The sequence below is a fragment of the Anser anser genome (genome assembly GCF_964211835.1).
Source record: "Anser anser genome assembly, chromosome: 2".
NCBI lineage: Eukaryota > Metazoa > Chordata > Aves > Anseriformes > Anatidae > Anser > Anser anser.
Genome location: NC_139721.1, coordinates 78,671,963 through 78,693,502, shown reverse-complemented (window position 1 = coordinate 78,693,502; position 21,540 = coordinate 78,671,963). Strand labels below are relative to the sequence as shown.

The window sequence follows — 21,540 nt, the reverse complement described above, 5'->3', positions numbered from 1 at the left end:
TACCCCCTCAGCATGCGGGAATGTAAAATTTTTTCCATCCTCAATGCAAAAGGCCTCTCTCATTAAAGCTCTGAAATCATTTCTAAACTTAGAAATGGAAAACAGCAACAACCAGTGTTCTGGTGTTTGTCTCGTATCCAGTTTGTCCAGAAGCACGTCTCTCAATCCCCTTCCCCTTCCTTGGGGTGAGGTTTCACAGGACAGGGATCCGCTGGCTGGCAGCTGCAAGTGTGGCAGGCACATCTCACCTTCCCTCTGCTTCCACGCCTCTCTGACCCATCACACCCCGTTTGCTCCATCAACAGAAAGTTAACTCTTGGAAATACGATTTTAAAAAAAATGGAGAGGGAACATTTCTGTAACAGTTCTAATAGCTGAAGCAGCTCCACGTGCCAGAGAAATGCCACAACCCCTGAAGGAGGGGGTGGGACACTCTTGCTTTTGGCAGGAACAACCTCTCCGAGAAGCTGCGTCACCTCATGAAATCGCATCTATACGTGAACATGGACCTTACATACATGCCACAGTAAAAGCAGGGTCTCCCAGCTGTGCGTTTCCCTGCTACCTGCATATTTATTCTAAGTATTGAGATGCTCAGGGCAGGCAGGGGACACATATCCATTGCTTTAACTTCTGCTTGTTTTAGAAGCTATTTGGGAAGCAGACTCAAATGGGAAGGTTTTTCCTTCCCAACCCCTACTCAACTCTTTCCCCAGAGGGTATTTCACTGAAATAAGAGTAGTTTGTTTGTTTGTTTTTAAGTGACAGAACTAGAAGCAGCACCAACACTCAGCGAGCTTCGCCACTGGGACTCATCCAGAACACGATGCTTCTTCTTAATGAATCTAAGGCAACAAGTGTTTGGGGAATCCTTCAAATGAATTCAGCTGCTTAAACTACGCAGGTGTACTTGTACTGCATGTCAAACCTGAGAAAGGGAGAGGAATAATATTCCCTGGTCCCTTGTCTTCAGTTTTCTTTGTGACCCCTGGAATCAACTGAAGCTGCACATTTTCCATGAATTTCCATGAACATTTTCCGTGAATTCTCCAAACATGTTAAAATCAATTCTCCCCTCCCGTAAGGAAAAAAAAAGGGGGGGGGAGCGGCAACAAATTTTCTTCCAAAACTTGACTCTCTTTTGACAGTGAATCTCAACTTACAGTTGAGAAGGCCCAGCTGCAGAAGCGACGCCAGAGCTGTAAGGATCATGAAGAGCAGGAGTCCTCCTCTCCTCCCCAGAAACCCAACCACGGGGCACATGGCCAGGCAGGATGCCAAGGCGATCCCAGCCATGGTATAGTAGTCCGCATAGAAGTTGTGGGTGATCGTCATCTTTGCCTCGTGCCCCATCATGCTTTTTGCGAAACAGTGGTGTATGCCGTAACCAGTCAGCCTAGGGAAAGAGGAAAGGGAAAGAGGAAACTGCTGAAAAGGTAGCCACATACTGCAACGTCGTTCAAGGTAGAAACAAGTTAATGTGGGAAGCATTTCTGCTGTAGGAATATAACACTTCGTGCAAAAAGACACTCATCTCAAATTAGACTTCTAGGTGCTACGGTAAAGATAAGCAATGAATAAAAGAAAAAAAACCAAACTATTCAACCAGAGATTTGCAGTCTACTGACTTAATTTGCACAGCTTTTGCTCAGGATATGAGCAGCGTTATAAGGACTCTCACTGTGAGACTGGTTTTCCCAATGCATTTTGGAACTCCTCTTTCTCAACGAGGGCATCGTGCTGCTCCCAATACATCCACTGACGGCAACAACTGACCTGTGTGCTTGGACAGCAAAACACAGCACAATACAAATGCCTCTTCCTGGAAGACCCTCCTGACCATGGCATTTGGTCATACTGAGAATTGAATCTCACTGCCCAAATTAGGCTGTTACAACTGAAAGCCCCTCAGAAATGTGTATTTGAAGCCACATGTCATGCTGCAATGATTAGTACTACTATGAAACAAGAAACCCTAATTCAATCTACGTATTTATACCTCACTTCAGAGCAACGTCTCTCCTTCTTTTAAATGTTTCTTCATGATGCCTAGCATTTAGACCATACAAACCTGCTACAAGCTCACATCAAGCTAACTGTACCTCACAAAGCTGCAGCTGCAGACTCAGGTCCCCAAAAACAAATGGCAGGTGCATTACACCAATACATCCCCATCCTCCTGAACATCAGGAATTTGAAGCACTTGTCAGTTTAAGCTGGATATTAATGTAAGCACAGGAACAGTTGGGGAATACACAGTCACTGAGTGTATGTATGGCAGCACAGTGCCTGGGGAATTTCTCTGACAATCTTGTGAATCAATGCCATAGTTCTAGAGTATCCTCCCCAATATCAAACACTTCCCCTTGACTAAAAATAGGAGAAAAAAAAGCAATAGCACAAGTACTTGCTGTTACACAAAAATGTCATTTGCTTTGGATACCTGGATTATAACTGACTCCTCCTCCAAGTAAGAGGAGGACTGAGTGACCAGAGTGCATCTTCTCTTTTGTACATGAAAATAGCTTTGCTGAAGTTATTTAGGCCGTGACCAACAAGCCAAATTAACGTATCATCTGTGCTTGCTCCCCTGCCTGCTTGCCTTTGAACCAGTCAATTATCTTGGTTTTCCTAGCAGGTCAGAACATTTGCTTTTAAAACTAAATACATTTATCTCCCTCCATGCCTCATCACTCCCTGCGAAATGTTCCTTCTCCATGCTCCACAGTGCAAAAATTCAGCACAGCCCCATGCTAGAGGAACAACAAAATTAAATAGTTTTTTTTCCACCCCATAAAGACAAACCCAAAAGCTATTTTCTTCAACACATATCTGCTTTGCACTGTTTGGATGGCAAACAGCCCCCACATGCTATTGCCAGAAGCCACTCCGTGGGCTGCCTAGTGCTGGGTTACGGAATTTCCAAATATGCGTTATTAGAAAGGATGAGGGAGAAGGGGACAACTCCCCCATATTTCACAAATAGAGTTAATGCTGGCTGCTAAAGCTGCCAGCTCAGCCCAAGACAAAAACACTGTTTCAGAACAAAGCCGCACACTGCCAGGCCTAGAAGAGGTGTGCCAGCAGCAGGTGTTTGCAAAGGTAAGCACGTAGCAGCACGTGGCCGTGTGAGGCCTGCCAGAGCACCGGTGGTAGCACTGCACTTGCAGCGTGATGCTTGGAAAGACACACGGCGCTGCTGCCTGAAACAGCCAACCATTTCCTCCACGTTCACCGTACGAAACAGCTCCCTGCAACAGCTGGTGCTTTTCCGGTGTCATTTATCAGACACCCTGGAAAATTTATAGTTTTAAGGGTCTCATATTGGGAAAAAGAGGTGGCCCCCATCACTTCCCGTTGTTGCTCTCAGTTCAGAACCCCCCCAGATACTTACGAGTTCACACACAGTACCACAATGTTTTTCCACAGGTTCCTGGTCCCCACCACCTTGACAATGCAGACTTTCTTCGGTCTCCTGGCGATCTCCTTTTCCAGTTCTGAAACAAAATAAACCAAAATTAGTCTTTCAGAGGGGACAAAGAGAAGGAACAGCTTAGCCTGTGAACTACAGATATTCTCAGGGATGTTGTGGAGAGCAGGACACTTCTGATTACACTAACACAAGCTATTAAAGGAGCTAAACAACCTGCCTGAAGTCCACTCCAGGTTTCCCTCTTCTTCCAAGCTTCCCGCAGCAACCACCTCCTGAGGGCTGAAGAGCTGCCCAGGAGTTCCCTCAGATATCACACCTTCCTCCAAGCCAAAACATTTATGTAAGGAGGAGGCAGCGGGGAATTTGGTCCCAACAAATGTGATGCAAACGTCCTGAAGAGCTTCAGGGCTCTGCTGGCTTCCAAACCCTCACAGGCAGCACCCTGCTGGTGCAGGACCACTCTCAAGGAGGGTCCCTGAGGTCTGCTCCAAGACCTGTCACATTTCTGCAAATCTGAAAAACCATTGGAAAGGACTGGAAGTCAAACCCAGTGTGTGGGGGAATCATCTGAGGTGTTTTTTTTCCTGAAACCTGGATTTAAACAAGGAGGCTAGAGCCTACTTCCCAAATATCACCAGCTCAGAGGCCGAGCGTGAAGGCACGCTGACTGAACCCCTGTCCCCAAGCTGCGGGATCGGTGGGACAGCCGCAGGGGCATGAAGCCCGCTGCAAGCAGAAGAAGCTGGAGCTATAAAGCAGTACCACAAAACCGATGCCTTCCAGAAGCGCAAACTAGGGCTGTTTTTTAGAGCAAAGACTTCTACTGCTGCTTTCTGGACTGTTCCGAGGTGGCAGCAGGGCTCTGTTTTGCACCCTGCATCCGTTCCCTCTGTGTGCAGGCAATTAGCCCAGTGTCCTCAGTTGCCTGCCCTGGCCTCTGCTTTACTCCACTGATCAGTGATCCCTTTAACAGATGCAAGATGGGAAAAAAAAACAACAAATAAAAGCAAGCCGTTGGGGAAAATTAGATAAATCAGCCCTAATTTACAAACAAAACAAAAACCACATTTGCTGTTATTGGAAAGCAGTATCATAAAAATAATAAACCAAAGAAATACTATTTAGATGCAAATAGTTGTCCTACACTACTCACAGGTCACTCCTGGTTGCCTATCTGGAGTAACTACAGGGAATGTTTTTGAGAAAAGGAATGAAGGGTATTTTACATTAATGATTGTATTTAAGCAGCGTGTTACCCAACTAGTCTCCTTGCTACCTAGTAATATCCATTCTCCCTACCATCTGTGCAGCGTGAGGCCCACAAAATCATAAAAGCAGAGCCGCAGCAAAAGAGGAAATTGGTCAAATTAATGTTTGCACTACAGGAGCACTCAGCAGGCTCAGCAACGGATCATGGCTATATTAAAGAAAAAAAGGCAATAAAAATGATGGAACCTAATCTCAAAGAGCAAGGTCAAAATGATTTTTGTAGCAAGATTTTGGAAAGGATTAAGTGGGAACAAACTAATTCAGAAAAACAACAGCAGACAGATAAAACAGAGTTGTAAAGTCTATAATTGAGCCCAAGCCAAGCCTTCTGCAGTGAAAAAGTCACACAAAGCAGTAGGAAAAGCACAAGGTTTTGAAAAGCTTTCCAGAGGATGACTGCTTATTAATTCAGCTCAAAGGAAACAATGAAAATCACTGCCCAAACAACCCACGTTTTATAGACTTCACGTGGACATAAGGTTTCACTCTCAAACTGTTTAAACATGACCAGATCTGGACTTCCATAGGAAAGCACCTCATCAGAAGGCTGTAGCTGATGCCATGTTCTTAGAACTTAGAACTGATGCCAGTTCTTAGAACTTCCTCATTTGCGGCGTTTGTATTTCTCAGAATAATTTTTATTTATTTATTTAGGAGAGGAAAAAGTGGATTTTATCGTCAACGTGCTTTTTTGAGCCACAACTTAGTTAAATGAAATTAAGTGAAGCAACACTTTACTTAGCTACACTTCTTTTAGGAACCGAATGGTACTTTACCCTCCAGTCCTGCTTTGTTCACACATCAGCAGTTGCTACAATCCCTATCTATGGTATTTACCATCACATAACCTTCTGACGTGCACTCAGGCCCCCTTTAAACACTTCTTATAGATCAGTCCTTCCAAACTAATTCCTGTTACTGTTTTTCACCAGCTGCTGTTCTACCCTCACACAACAGACAGCCCGTGCATCACATGAACCAGCAAACGTGTCCCCTGGTTCAGCAGGATCCTACAGGAGGGAATTGTACCCCTTCCTTCTCCACCCTTCCTCAGGCAGCAGCAGACCCTTGCCTCCACTCTGTCAGGGGTTATACTCTACGAGTACATAGTATTACGATACAAAGTGTCCCAAAAAAGATTCCAGATGTAGTTGCATTACAAGGATTTATATATATATATATATATATAATGTTTTCTATGTATAATATGTATATAAAACATATATATTATACAGCTTCCAACTTTACACCAAAGAAAGGAAATAACACCTGCCTTTACTGAGCGCCTTCTGGCTCTACCAGCTATCTTTCCCCCCTTCTTTAATTTGTTAAAACTCCAAATCTAGGCACAGGTCACTTGCTTCAGATGAAGCACTCCCTAAGTCTCCAAATTCATAAATCTTCCTGATGACCTTCTCCATCCTTTATTTCTATATACACAGCAGTCAGATGTTCTGAAAACAAACAAACAAACCCACACCAAAATCAATCATCTACAGTCAATCATTTACAGTAATCAAAATATTCAGATTGCAACAAATACGGTATGTGACTTGGAAAAAAAAAAAAACACCACCTCATCAGCTACAGCCCTGGCTCTTATTTCAGCTGCCTGCTGTCTTTGGGGTAGCTGGCTTTTTGTGGAAGGACCTGCACTGCCTGACTGCAAGGGGCCGTCAGAGCAGCAGCCAAGCCTCGGCAGTTCCTCTGCTATCTGAATGCCACAGGTCAATGTTAAGATCTTAAAAGAGAAGTCAAGCCAATGCCCATCAGAAAATCACGTGGTAGCAAACTCTGCCAGTTACTGGAATAACACCAGGAAAATTCCCCTTCCCCAAACCTATTTGAATTTGCACTGAAGTCACCAGTTCAGAGGGAATTTGCATTAAACATTTCGGTTCTGACTGATTTACCAGAAGGGTGAGTGTGGAAAATAAAAATAAAAATAAAAAAACGCCATTTTTACCCATGTACTCAGAGGCCCATTACGAGTTTTCCCATACTCCAGAGCCCACACACACTCTAGGCTTCCTATTCAGGGACTCAGTAGGAGAACTGTCAACAAGCTAACTCTTCATGTCTCAGTGGAAATTAAAGCTATTCTCTGGGACATTGTGAACGTCTCACAGGGAGGGAAACCCCATCAGCTTCCAGTTCCCAGTGCTGCTGGATTCTCGTGGGATCCTCTCCATTTCAGAACCACGGCTTTCAAAATCATAAAGTACGTCTAAAGTCTTCAGATGAAGCCACCCACCCCTGCATCACTTGGCAAAATAGACAAAGCTCAAATCAAGCCTCCGAAAAAGGATGTCCAAAGTGACAAGTGTCCTGTGGTGATGGACTTCTGCTGGATTTTTCTGGCTGCTGAGCATTACTGCCAGTAGCTCTTTGAACATGAAAAGAGGCACTGTCAGTCCCCAGAGCACAACAGCTCTGCAGCAGGAGACGGACAGGGCTGAAATGCAGAGCTGAAGCAACCTGCTCACAGCCACGCTGAGCTACAGATGCACAGCTCTATTGATAACTTCCAGGATTTCTGTCTCCGTGAATTCCCTTTGTGCTCACTTTTTTTTTTATCATCGAGGGCAAATAGCCTTGTATATATACATATATATTTTTTTGAAAAGCTTAATGTTGAAGGAATATTGAAGGCTATCAGCTCACATACAGAAATTGTTGGTAGCTAAAGAGCTGACTGATGGGCAGACAGCAGTAAGAGGTAGAAGAATGGAAATCACAGCAGGATGGCAGGAGGTTCTGGTAGGGTGACTTGTCTAGTTCTCAAAAAATAAATAAATCTGGTTTAATAACCTCACTAGGGAGTTTGGCACAAAGCTCAGGAATGTGTCAGTGAAGTTTGCTAGTGACACTGAGGCACTACCAGCAGGACAGCACGGAAATGGGACAACAGAGAGAACTGGATGAGCCTGAGATCATATGTGGCAAAAGCAAGTTGAAAATGAAAAACACAACTCAGCAAATCAAGAGAAATGCTTCTGCTGGAAAAAAAAAAGCTTTTAACAAAAACTGGGGTGCAGCTGGCCATATGCTACTTGATCACTAACAACTACACGGCACCAGTCTGTTGTGTTCATGAACTATTTTCAGTTCAGACAATGAAATACAGGGGATTTTTTTTTTTTTTACAGTTCTGCTCATCACTATTTGAGAAACTAAAGGTATTGAACTAGAGAGATGGAGGAGAACTTCAGTACAGTGAAGAAACAGGGCTGCTACCTGCTAACACAGTATGGGAAAAGAGAATTAAGAGAAAGACAGTTGCAGAACAGGAGCAAGTGGGAAGGAAAAAAAAAGACAGAACCTGGACAGCTACAGTACATTTGACCTGAATGGTAAAATGTACCCTAGCACAAGAGTGATTTGGATTAGGTAGTGGCTTTCCAACAAAAACATGGGACAAAAACGCTAACAACATGTAAGATAAAGGTCAGTTCATCAGAACAACTAGGTAACTCAGTGAATACAATCTCAAAGGACTGATTGCAATAATTTGTTTCAATCCTGTATTTCTAATTACATTCAAAAACAGATGGCAAAAATCCAGACATACCGTTGCCACTGCAATCGTCAGTTGCTCACATATATTATGATACAGCACGTCATTAGATGATCACGTAAGTTTTCCCTCCCAGAACGCTTGCTGCAGTCAGCAAATGGGCAGCTATTAATGATGTCTCTACCTTTCTCATTCAACATATGCCCCTCTGCCTTATTACCCAAACCTCACAGTGAATGCAAAAATCATAGGTTTCCTCAGAGACTTTCCTACAGTGCTATCAGAGTATTCACGTGCTTCATAAATATCAATGAAATCATCTCCACCGCTTTCTCGCATGATTATTCCTACTTTGCAAGGCAGGGAGATAAAATAGAGAGGAATTGTGTCCAGAATGAGAAAAAACACGCAGTGATTTTAGGAGCATAGCCTGAGGAATGTGAGCTCTGGGTTGCCCAGAATCCTCTGCATGTAACGCTCACTGTAGGTGTTGATATAAAAGCTCCACTTTTCTGCAAAGCAAGCCCCAGAATTACATGCTAGAGACAGATACTGAAGAAGCTGTGATTGGTGACAACACTGGAAGAGCCTGATTGCAGGGAATTTTCCATCGTTGTACAAAAACATCCCTGGTGGACACAGGGTACAGCTCTTCTGGAGGTATTCAGCTTCATTTCCCCAAGACTGTCCTCTTTCCTTCTGCAACCCCTTGCCTCATTCACTACACACCTTCCAAATTCTGCAACAAATGAGGAACAGACAACAGCTTCATTTCCACAGCATCGTCCATCCTATGCACTGATTCGTCCATCCTATGCCCTGTGGAAAAAATAGGTTGTAATCATGCTATTAAAGGCTCTACAATCATGCCTTCATACTAGGAGGCCAAGCAAGGGTTCCCCAGGCAACCTGACTTTGTGCATCTCTGAGAGCATTACTTGTCAACATTTATATTTCTCTAACATTACCACCATTCAAAAAAAAACACCAAAGAATACCTCAAATGTCATCGTGTGTTACTGTATCTGGGCCATCACGTTTTAGATACCTACACACGCATTACTGCTATCTGCTGCTATCTAGCTGAAGCCATAGAGGAAATCTCAGCAGAGAGCAAGCAAGCTGGGCAGCACAGAGTCGAGGCACACGTTTTAGAGGTGGATATCACAGGAGAAGGATGCCAAGACTGAATCCTTGGGCGTGACAGCTTGTTCTGAAGGAAGGAGGAAGCAAATGGTCACAGTGCCTTTGGTCTCCATGCTCTACCTTTCCTCTTTCCTTTCTCTACAGCCATTAATCTACCCCAGTCCTTGTTGCCTCTGCCCAAACTATTTTTATGCTTTGTCCCCACAACTCTCTTCATTCTCCTTATTTTGTCTGCTCTCCACCACCAGTCCCTCTTCTTGCTCTCCTCTTCCGCTTGGTTCCCGAGGTCTCCTATCCTTGCCCCTCACATCCACACCAGGCTCACCCATCCTCGCCCTTCTCTGTGCACGTGGGCTGTGAGAGTGCCAGAAGCACCAGGGTTTCCTCCAGCCCTCCATGTCCAGCTCCTGCTCAAAGTCAGTCAAGCTTAAATAGAAGCTGACCACCACTACTACTTCATTTTTTATTTTATAGTATATTTGGCTTTTCCCAGTGGCACCAAAATGCACATCCTTGGTAGAGTGCTGCTTTCTTTCCCTGTCCCCTCCAAACCCTGCAGCTGTCAGAGGTCACTGCTGTCCTCGCCAGGGATATAGCCAGTGCATGCATGAGCTCCTCTTCCATTTCCGTACATCTAGCCAGCAGAAGAGGACTTACCCTGGCCAGTCTTAGTCTTCATGCTCACTATTAAACGATCAAGAAACGGGATCCTATAAAGGAACACATCCAGCAGGTTTGCACAAAGTAGCATCCCATGGTGCTACTTGTGTTATGGGGCCAGGGAACTTGCTTTCTTTCTTTAGCTAGTACACCTGGCTCTTCACCCATCCCAATCTTTGTTTTGACACAGCAGCGTAGTTATAGCTGTGACGATCTAAGGGCATGATCAAAGGTTTGTAGGGAGAGTTAATCTCTCCCATTATGGAAAGAGACTGACTCAGACATAAAGCCTTTTCACCCTTCCTTTTGTTATTTACTTAATGAAAAAAACAGCATGCAAGTGTGTAGATCCAAGCCTCACAATTAGGAAAAATAAAAATATGCAGCAAAACAAAATAGAAAACTAACTTATGTACAAAAATAAAAGTGATGGCAGCACGTTGCTCAGAAGCAAGAAAGGTGAACAATCATATTTTAAAAATTCAAATAAAATCCCCTGAAAACCACAGCTTTCCTAACTGCAACTAAGACATATGCACACACGCAATATTTGTCTCCACAGTACTCCTTCTTTCTCTCCACAAAGGGTTCTGCTCTTTAAAATATTTGCATACATTTGAATGCTTGATCTTTGCTAGCTACTTTTGTAATTATGTCAATATTATTCCTCTGTGCTGTAAAACTATTTTTGTGCCTGCTTCCACTGTCTGGTTCTACCTTGGAAAGCAACGTCTATATATCCTCTGTGTCCACAGGAGTGTTCTGGTTTGTGTTTTCACCTAGAGCTGAGCAAAGAAGCGATTTTGTTATTCTGCCCAGTCAAGCAGTCATTTTTTCTGCCAAGGAACAGCTGAAACATCACTGACCAAAGGTGAAGATGGGGAAAACCACACCAGGATGGGCTTCTATGGAAGCATCAAGGCTGACACCCAGATAATTGCTGCTACGGCTTCCCAAGCTGTGCATTCCCAAACGCAGTGATGGGCTAGATATGGGTACAGCAGAGACCAGCTTGCAGCAGGTGATCTGTCCCAGCCAACAAACCAACCCTGAAAAAGGTGAAGAAAAAACACGCACCCTACCAAAATAACAAAAACCAGCTAATGTACGACACAGCTTTAAAAAGGTGTTGGGACAGTTGGTGCTTGGGGATTTCCAATTCCCCTAAATACTCTGAAGAGTAAACTCTCTGCTTCCTTAGCATTTACTTCACTCAGCTAAAAACAACTGTCCCATAGCTACACGGGAACATGTGTTTGTTCCTTGTTTCACAGGAGAACAGGGAAGAGATGGGGAGGTTTTAGAAGAACCTGGTAGTGAAAAACCTCTACTAAATTAATATTATCAAAATATTTAATTTGCTCATGACTGAAGCTGACTTTTTTGGATAATGGGAATTGAATGTGTTTGACATAATTTGTCAACAAAGCTTACCAAGCCTGTTTTATAAGTGACATTTCAATATGCAGTTGGATAACAATATTTATTTTGTTGTAAAAATGAATTTAAACTTCTGTCGCTAAAGGAGGGCAAAGCGTTGAGCCAGCTAGTAAAATTTTGAGACTTAAGAGTGTTTATAGATGCTTTAACCAGGTCAAATTAGTACACCTACTTTTCTTAAGTGTTAAAGAAGAAAGTGCAACCGCATAAAACCAAAAATCTCACAATGGCAAACTGTTCCTACCAAAAATCAGAAGATCTACCAATTGCCTCAAATGTGTGCATACATCTCCCGTAACGATCTGTTACGTAGCATACACTGATTTGACTGATACACGTGAGTACAGGTTTCCAGCTGGAAGGGACTCTATCGGAACAGTGTACCGTTCACAGCTTAACACACTGAGTACCTCAGCCACGCAAGGCTGTTATGACTAATATTAGATGGCAACGCAATGGGCCTCAACTAAAGCGAAACAGTTTCCAGCCTTCTGAGATGGAAAGCACAGAACAAAACAAATCACAAACAAACAAAACCAAACAACCCTTCACTCGGATAGGAAAGCTCCACAATGGATTCAAGCGGAAATAGGGGATATCTGCATCAGGCTGAATAGCATCCTTTCTCACACACGAACACCAGCTTTTTGCCCATTCCCCACTACAGCAATTATGTATATGCAATTATGACACACAAAAGCAGAAATATGTTTTCTTCTGCTTACAGACCCACTGAGACACATACGTCCTGTAGTTTGATCATATTTTTCATTCAGGATTTCTGCTTTTTTCCTGTCCTCACTCAAACAATCAATGCTCCCATGCACCCAGAAGAAGAATGCCCTTCCAAAATCTTTAGTTAAGCTCATTTCATCCATTTGATACTGCTTCATTTTTCTCTCCCTACAAAAATAAAGCATTGCTCCAGAGCTGGGTTAGAAAAGCCTTACCATGTAGGGCTGCAGAGAGAGTTTAAAAAAGACAAAGCCAAAAAGGAAAAAAAAAATACAAAACCAACCCTACCTCACACCACAAAACAAATCCAGCATCAGCAAGGAGGCAGAACTGAGCATGTTCTGTATCATATGTAGAAAGGTTGCAAAAGGTAACGTACAACTGCTATGTCTAAATATATTTGCAGGCAGATAGTCCATAGCATCAAGACGTGTAATAACACTGTTTTCCACATGAAAGGGAGTCCCTCCTTAAACAGGAGTGTGCCCCTTCCACGAAACTACTGGAAAAAGTAATCAGTCACAAGTAATAGTCATAAAACCATTTTGATACTTAGCATTCCTCCATGGACAATATAATTATAAATGGCTTAAGTAAATCCCTCTAGCACCGAGTTACATCTTCACAATTTCCCTTAAAGGAAACTCAGGTAATTATTTTTTTCCCTTAAAAATAAATTTTATTTTGTCTGTAAATTCAATAAACTGACTAGCTAAGAAAGGCCAAATTTAGAGCTGGTTAGACAGCTTGAGCTGTCTCCAAATCCGATGGTGAGACATTTCATTGCCTCAGAAACAAGTTTTTTCCAAGATTGTTCATTTACTCTGGGAAAGATCTGCAAAAAGGAGACAGTGATGGAGATCACTGCATTAACGGCTGCTCCGTGCCCTTGAGCTTTTCAGAGCTTTACCAGAAAAAATGTCATTTACATTGCAGAGCCATGCTACGTTGGATGCAGATCCAGGAAACCCCTGACATAAAATTCACATGCAAACATGATAATTAACACAAGTCTGCCAGCTGTACCAGAAATACCATACCATTGGCCTTGGTATCAATACCAAGATGAAACACAGACACAAATTGGACTTTTCCCTAGTCCCATCAGTTTTTAAGCGTGTTATTGATAAAGACTGCTTCATTCACGATGAACTGATTTTAACAGTTAAGGTTTTTCCATTCTGGATGCAGTCTACCCCAGGGCTGATTGATACCTTTAGCAAGGACTGACCTGAGCTACTTCAGAGAACCTTTACAGCAAATAACAGCCAAGTTCAGAGAGAGCACAGGTGTGGGGGTGATGTACCCCTCCAGCCCCCAGAATCATGGTAGGTAGGGCATGAAAAACTGCAAAAAACACCCTAAAACATTTCCACTCTTTCCTGACTAGTAGGTAGCCTGATACAGACTGCAGGGGACACTGTAAAAATGGGTATCTGTGGGCACTGTCAAGCCTGTGAGGAGGAGGAGGAGGAGGAGGAGGAGGAGCTCTGAACCCAAAACTGCCCTCTACTGCTGTCACCAGCAGGACCCCGAGCCCCCAGGACAGCATCGTTCAGATGCTACAGGAGCAAAAAGCAAAATGCCTCCTGCAGTAAGGGTTTAAAGAGAAACTGGGATGTGATTTAGGTCTGCCACGGGAGTGGTGTTTTAGAAATTGTGGCTTGAGCGCTGTCACTTCTCCCAACCAACAAAACAAGCGCTGCGTGATGGGCAGGATCCCAACCAGAAGCTTCCTGCAAAAAGTTTCCAGAGGCGTGCTGAGCTGATGGCGCGCTCTGCAGCCATCGTAAAATTATTCAAGAGATGTCCCTAAAAGCACACGGCACTGCCAGGTGAGACGGTAATTGCTAAGACTGTTCAACAGGCTGAGCAATGTCAAACACGGTGCTGGAGTTTGGAGCAGTTTTTTGAGAAAAAAAATGAATGAGCGAATGAATAGGATGGTTTTGCAGGCGGTAAATAGATGATTTAATTCTGGACAGCAACGCCATGCGTAGCCTTTAGAGAACAGCAAGCGATTTCATCTGAGCAGCCAGACTCGTGGTTGCCTGTCCTACTCACCGGGCACCACTCCTTTGATGTCGCTTTCCGTGTTCATCCTGTTCTTGCGAGTGAGCTGAAAGATAAGTTCCTTGGACGCCTCAAACTGCTGCGTAGCCATCAGCCACCGGAGGGACTCTGGGAAAATACTTCAGAGATGGAAAACACGTTAGGGTCACTTTTTAGAAAGCATCTCCCAGTTTGTTGAATTAACAAGGATGACGTTTCTCCTCAGTGCAAACGATATTGCTTTATTTCATCATCTGGAATCTGACAAATTTGTGCAATTTCTAGGAAGTTTCTAGAAATTTTTTCAAGTTCTGGCAGAGAAAAAAGTGATAGTGATTAGCTGCTCATTTAAATATGTATGAGCAATATTACTATTTTCAAAAAGCAGAAAAAAGACTTGTAAAATTAATAAAAAAGGCTCAGAATATGGAAACCAGTGACATTCACTTTTACACTGATTGACAAATGATACAGGAACCATCCTATCACCTTGAATAGGATGTATTAGAATTTTATAACATATTAGAGGAGTTCTGCCTACTAATACCATTGTGAACGAGCAGGGAGAAGGAGGAAGCACTGCATGCAATAGACATTTGCTGCCAGGCAGGGAATAAATGAGTCGTGCAGTTAACGCAGGATAATTCAGGCCACAGTAGGAAAATTTCTGACAGAAGTGATTTGAATTCTCTTGTAAAGATGGAGAGAGGAAAGAATTACTTTCTAGGATTATAATGGAACAGCTTTTTTTTTTTTTTAAATGTTTAAACATCCAGAATATCTCCCTCATACACAGATTTTAAGGCATTCTTTTATACAGGTCAGTATCGTGTATGCACCAGACATCATGCGGTTGCTACTACAGAAGTTTCCCCTAGTGAAGACAACATTATGCTAATTGAGTTGCCTTAAAAGCATACACATAAAGAATGTTATAAAATAAAGAAGTTTACTTTTCATCTGCTTGTTTTCTTCAAATGCTGACGTTCACCTGATTCTTCAGTGTAATTAACCATTATTCACTGTTTTTTTCCAGGTAAGTTCATTTTATTTTCATACAAAACCAAAATAAATACGTAGATGTTAAACAAAAAAGCCCCACACTTGCATCAATACAGATACTTTCAGACTTGACTATAAGCATATTTTCTTTGTTATTTAGGCCTCGTTTTCACTCATCTTCTAAGAGACCTTCCTAAGAACAAATTTTAAAACTAACTTTTAACTTCAAATATACAATAAACCGCAATTTTCCTTCACAAAGTGCCAATCCTTGCTGTGGATGCTGCCTCAGTTCTTGTACTTTTAAGCAGTGGTGCAGTCAGTTGCGCTGTTAGGGTGCTACCTTTAAGGGCTGATGCAATTTGGACTTCATCCTTAGCAAGAAATTCATCCTTGACAGAATATATATATATATACACACACACACGTGTGTGTGCACGCATATATATTTATACATGCACATATTTATACATCCACACACATATATACATGTATACAATTATATTAAAAAAGAGGAAAGTCAGGCAGCCTGCAATCCAAATGCTATTTGTCCTGTTATCCAAACTCTGCTCTGGGTAAGTGGTGGGTAAGTAGCAAGCAGTGATTTTTTCCAGCTTCTTTGTTCGTTTGCTTATAGCAAGTAGATATTTTAATCTAGCCAGCGTTACCTTTAAAATTAATTACCTAGCCTGTTCTCAGTCTTACAGTTTTGTACTATCCTGCTCTCACAAGCCTCTGCAGTGTTGTGCCACCACTGTGTGTCACTATTAAGACAAAAGCGCAAAGAAAGATTTTTGAGAGGTTTATAAAGTTCTGGTGAAGACAGACCCGGCACCACCAAGGTGGGAGCCTCCCGTTTCCCTAGCGTAGGCAGCATCAGGCCCGGAGCCCCATGCTGACAGGAGACCAGAAGAAACCAGGATGGGAGAAGTAACCTGTGGGAACAGTGCCGTCGGCCCAACACACGCTAATTTGGGAGAAACCTAGCGGGGAGGCTCAGGGCTGGCCACCTCACACACATGCGGCGCCCAAGGGTGCTGCTCACGAGCGGATGCGTGTTATATTTAGTATGGCTCAGCCAGGCCAAAGGAACCAACAGTGACAGCCCAGAACCACAGGGCAGGTTTACGGGGAAAATATAGCCGTGCAGCCACAACAGCTAGACTGAGACGCGTCCTTTCAGGAGGCTTTTTCATCTTTAAAGGGGACACAACAGCCAGAAAAATTACAAAATGCAACTTTCAGCTCAATAGTTGAGCCATCTCCCGCATCCCCATCAGGCCTCAGCAGATAAAACCTATGCGAGCACCTCCAAATCCAGTATTAGGGGCTTGTGTCACCTTGGACGTGATGGGAGGAAGCAATACTTACACCCAGTAGAGCAGCATCAGCAGGAAGGGGCAGATGATGACCGCCTGGAGGACCTGCCAGTCCCTGCAGAGGGCAGCCAGCCCCGGCATGAGGAACTGCCCCGCCATTTCGATGAAGCTCGCCACCATGGTGATCATGAACCGGTGCGCGGGAGGACAGAGCTCTATCCCTGAAACACAGAGCACATGAAGCCACGTCAGGCCCACACCAGCAAAGGTGCCCACAGGACTACCTCCCCCTGGCCAGGTGCCTAGCTTCACAAAGCTTTCAGGGTCTTAACGTCCTTCAAGACCTTCAGCCAGCGTCATGCATGATCATATAAATCTTGCGTCCTCATGCACTTAGGCTTCGAATACCCTGTCAGCAATGGAGAAGCTCATTAGCAGCTGGCTGTGGTGCTAATGTTGTGACATCCTGGCACCTACTGCATCTCCTGCAGCCCCACTGCATCCCGATTATCAACTTTCCTTCAGCCTGTGCCCAGGGGAGCATTTTAATAAAACACATACATAACATGCATAGATAGATAGATTTTAAAGGAAAACGGAGGGAAAAAGATAATCCATAGATATAGGGTTGAAACTTTTCATAATACCCAGAGACACTACCCCAGAGACACTACATGCCTTTCCAATCAATCTGCTGGGAGACAGAGCACCACCGCTGTCAGCAGGATACAGCCTCCTAACTCATATGGGATGCCACCTGTCCACAGCTGAATACGCTATGACTCAGCCAGTTTTAAGCTGGTTTTTGCTGAGTGGGTTGTTCCTGGGATCACTTTTTGTTTTTGCAATACCTAATCTTGATCAACTTTCAAACAAGACAGCCTTCTATCTGTCTTCTCCTGTCCTCCATCCTTTCTTCTGCTGTAGGGCAATTTACCACCATGACTGCTATCAGCAGTTGTCTCAGCTGCTTTGTGACAAGTGAGTTCAGCAGACAAAAACTTCCTTAAACCACGAGTTCCGTCTACCTTTATTCAGTCTTCAGAAAATAAAATGAATTTATCAGAAAGGCAGCTTTTTTTTTTTAATCTCCAGAAGAAATAGCAGTAAAATTGGACTGCCTTCTGCAAATACATTCCAACATAAATAATGTTTTTGCCAGTAGGAATACAATAGAACCCACTATTTCAAATTTCCCACTTGCCCACACTCACTTCTACAGATTAATAATCAAGCACATAAACCTGCCACAAATGTTGTGCAGAACTTATCAGCATGCTGATACAGAAACGTAGGCTCATAAACGCTCATGATATGTTGCTGACAGCACTGGTGTTTTTCCTCGGGATGTTTCCTATGGTTGTTTTAAATTAAAATTTAATGGTTGTTAAAATTGTAATTGAAAAGCCATCAGACAATAGGAAGAGATGACAGCTGCTCATTCATTCACTCTCTCATCTGTAGGTTGTTCAGCATTTATCACTGTAACACAGATTTATATTAGCTGACCAGGAACTAGCTTGCAGATCAAATGTAGGATTAGACACCACACTTCTTTTTTTTCTCCTTTTATTTTGGCCAGTGATAAAAACCACTGATGGATTCTTGCCAATACAAAAAGAAAATGTGTCTGTTGTGAGCAGCCCAAATTTTCATTAGCTTGACCACAAACAGAGCAGCTTTGGAAAAGGAAGGGGGGAAAAATCCTCAAAGACTCTCACTTGGTATAAAACGCTTTTACGTTTTAATTAGGAAAATGAGATTAAAACACAGAGCTTCTTCTGACATGAATATGGCTTCGTTCTTACTAATGAAGTATCCCAAGCCTAGCAAGGCGATTTTTTAAATTCTATGCAAAGAGGTCACTTCCGTTTTATTTTCTAATCTGCAACTATGAAGCGTTTCTGTTTGTTTTGCTAGACCTTAAAGTTGCAGTTACTCATGCTCCAGTGTGTCTTCGTTAAGTACAAGGACCAGTTTTGTTGCCATAGAAACAGGAAGCCTGCATTAGGCAGGTAGGACTGTGGCATTTCAACTGCACTGCTTGGGTTAGTATGAGGTTAAAAAAAATAAAATAACCGAGGCAAGAACAACTTCTGGATGAAGTCAGAAAGAGGCATCAAAATAATAGAAGTATGTGGTTTTGAGTCACTGGTGTGTAATACGTATCACTCCGTATGCAGCAGTCGTTCATTGTATAGAAAGGAAGTCACTTTGGAGGCAGTTTCGCATCTGTTTTCTTTTCCAGATTATCACAGGCATATAATCACTTTTTGCCCTTTCTTCTAGAAAAGCTGGAGAATGAAAAAAAAACAAAACAAAAAACCAACAAACCCTGCCATAGCTGGGTGAGCACAACTTTCAACTGACATCAGCGGGCGCTTCATGTATTTGAAATATCACACCTCTGTGGAAATGTTCTACATATGAGGACAGTCTACTGACTTTCCAAAACCTCTGGCTTCAATTTGATATGATAAAATATTCAGCTCTGCAGTTTTTAGCAAGCATTTAGCAGTCAGGCTTGTTCCATCTCCGCCCCAGGACTAGCAAAGGCTTCCTGCACCCTGCTGATGTTCTCACTGGTGCCTCGATGTGCTTGGCCACCAGACTTCTGTGTCCACACCAGTTTTCACCGAGTTCACACGATCCATTACTGGCTCACGTACAATTGCTGCAAGACAGAAATCAACTTCATCCCTCTGTGGCTAAGCTGGCAAGAAAGCTTCATTTCTTTCTTTCAGCAGAAACGTTTTCACCTCAATTACTTTGCTGAGCAGAGAGAGTCAAGTAAACCCTTGCCATACACACAAATCATGGAAACAACCGTCAGTATCACAAACTCCTGGATATATCCATCTGCTCCACTTGGAAAAATTTGTGTGGGCAAGGAGACAGGCATGGAAAAGACCTTGCTTACTTGCCCAGTGCTTCTCTTCCTGAAGACAATTGCCTAACCCTATGCGTGGTGCAGACGTGATCCTCACGTGCCCCATGGACACGAGACACACACCACAAGTCTCATTGCACAACACACAATCTGGCTAGGAAATGCAGAAGCTTAAAGTGTAGAAATCCTTGAAATCTATGAGAGAACGAGTGTGGAAATCTTCCCACTCAGAGACTTGGGAAAAAAAATCACTTTGTCCTGAAAGGTCTCTCACTGAGTTATTCAGAAATCCCATAGGAAATCATTTCAAATATCAGCCAAGGGAATAAGAACCACAGCAACAACACTGGCTGCTCCAATGACAAAGGCCAAGCTCAAGAAAAAGATGTTCAAAACAACATTTTTTTGTATAAGGACAGACTTCAGAGCACTCGGAGCTCCTCTGCCACTTCATACACTGTCCTTTTCCAGCACTGCAGCAATGCCCTGCCTGGCCCCTAGCAGAGCCACATGCACCCCTGGGGTGTGTTAGACCTTCTGTATAGGGGGGGCTTTTTCCTCAGCACCTGAGAGGGTTCCCACTCGATGCTCCCCACACTTCCCGATGGGAACAACCTTGGAAACGTCCTGGTCTGGCTCCCCTGGCCGGTGCAGAGCCAGCCCTCGGGTCACAGAGGAGCCGAGTTTCACAGAGGATGCCAGTGCGAGAAAGGCACCGATGGACCAACAGGGCAGAGCTTGGTCAGGCTTTCTGACCACCCAGCTTTAACCAGCAGGTTGTCAGGGCATCCTCTTGCACATTAGGTGAACGCAGAGATCAACAGAAGTTTCCAGCCTGCAGCATTTTTGAAACGTGTCTAAAAAAACACAGTAAGTAGTATTTAGGACCTGGCAGACCATACACTGAGAGCAACATTGTCATGCACAAGTCCTCATCAGATCCACACTGCATATTACGTGACAACAGTGGCAAGGCTGCAATGAGATTTTCTTGACAGACCAAAATAAAGAAACAACTGGAAATGAGAGCTTTGCTACTGGAAACGAGAGCTTTGCTATTTCTCAGCAGCCACAGCATGCCACTGGAGACAGGCAGATAGGACCTACCAACCAGGTTTTGTAATACCAAAATTACTTTTCTTTAAATGGGATTCATTTTCTCCCTCTCTCACACAAAACCCACTGTATTTCACCTGCTATGCAGCCCTTTGGGATCTTTGTTAAAAAGAAGGGAAAAGCAGATTCATTGCACAGACCAAATGAAGTGCTGAGAGGCCCTTCTGCAAATGCATCTGCGGTTTTACCAAGAAGAAGTTCCGTATAAACATCCATGAATTAATTCCCTACAATTGTCCAGTACTTGAACCAATGCATGCTGTTTAAGTCATTTAATCTGGAGACCAGTGCATCTGGAAGAGCTCTGGGAGCGGAGCAGACACTAAGATGTTTCTGGAGTGATGCTGTAGGCAGATGAGGTATGGCACATCTCAGACTTGCCTTTTTCAGAGCATCTGCAGAGAGCCATTAGTCCTGAAAGCTCTCACTTCTTTTTTCTTTTTAATAGGTTTTGGAAACCTGGAGGTAGCTTGCAAAAGGAGCCAGGGCTCTAGCTTGTTCCACACCAAAATTAATTGCCCCCTCCAACAGCTCACCAAAAAGCCTCAGTTTTTTGGAAGACGACAGTGCTCCACCACACACCCCTGTGTGGCTGATAAGGTTTTACAAAGCTGAGGGGCTGGCAGCTCAGGTTGGGGTGCTGGTGAGAGGAGGGAGCTAACGGGGAGCGTCTGCAGAGGAGACGGACACACGGACGAGTGACTGGGGAGGAAGGACTGTCACCAGGCTGACATCATCTTGTGCTGCCACAAGGCATGGCTCAAAGCCTGCTTAGCCCAGCCCCTTCAGACCCCAATGGGTGGGCTGTCGTTGCTGTGAAGGGATTAACGGCCAGATCCTGTCCTTTCTTACTTGGTCTTACCCTTATGCGCTGGTAACAGACCGTTTGCCTCAGATTTCAGAAGTCTTCTCATTTGTCCTCAGAGGCTGACATTTATTCTCATAGGATATTTGCACAATG

At 43.6% G+C, this 21,540-nt stretch overlaps 1 protein-coding gene across 3 annotated transcripts in view; it reads right to left on the bottom strand.

The window, feature by feature from the left end:
• The window catches only part of SLC22A23 (solute carrier family 22 member 23), a 97,903-nt gene that overhangs the window by 11,863 nt on the left and 64,500 nt on the right, over positions 1–21,540 (bottom strand). Inside the window, exons 4-8 of one of the 3 annotated variants that reach the window (XM_083825314.1) lie at positions 16,626–16,794; positions 14,265–14,392; positions 8,949–9,038; positions 3,395–3,497; positions 1,164–1,396 (exon numbers count right to left, since the gene is read on the bottom strand). In XM_083825314.1, the coding sequence (XP_083681440.1) occupies positions 1,164–1,396; positions 3,395–3,497; positions 8,949–9,038; positions 14,265–14,392; positions 16,626–16,794 (723 nt within the window). Of the gene's footprint in view, positions 1–1,163; positions 1,397–3,394; positions 3,498–3,520; positions 6,157–8,948; positions 9,039–14,264; positions 14,393–16,625; positions 16,795–21,540 lie in introns of those variants that run through there. The other 2 variants (XM_083825315.1, XM_083825316.1) reach the window with 2 other exon arrangements.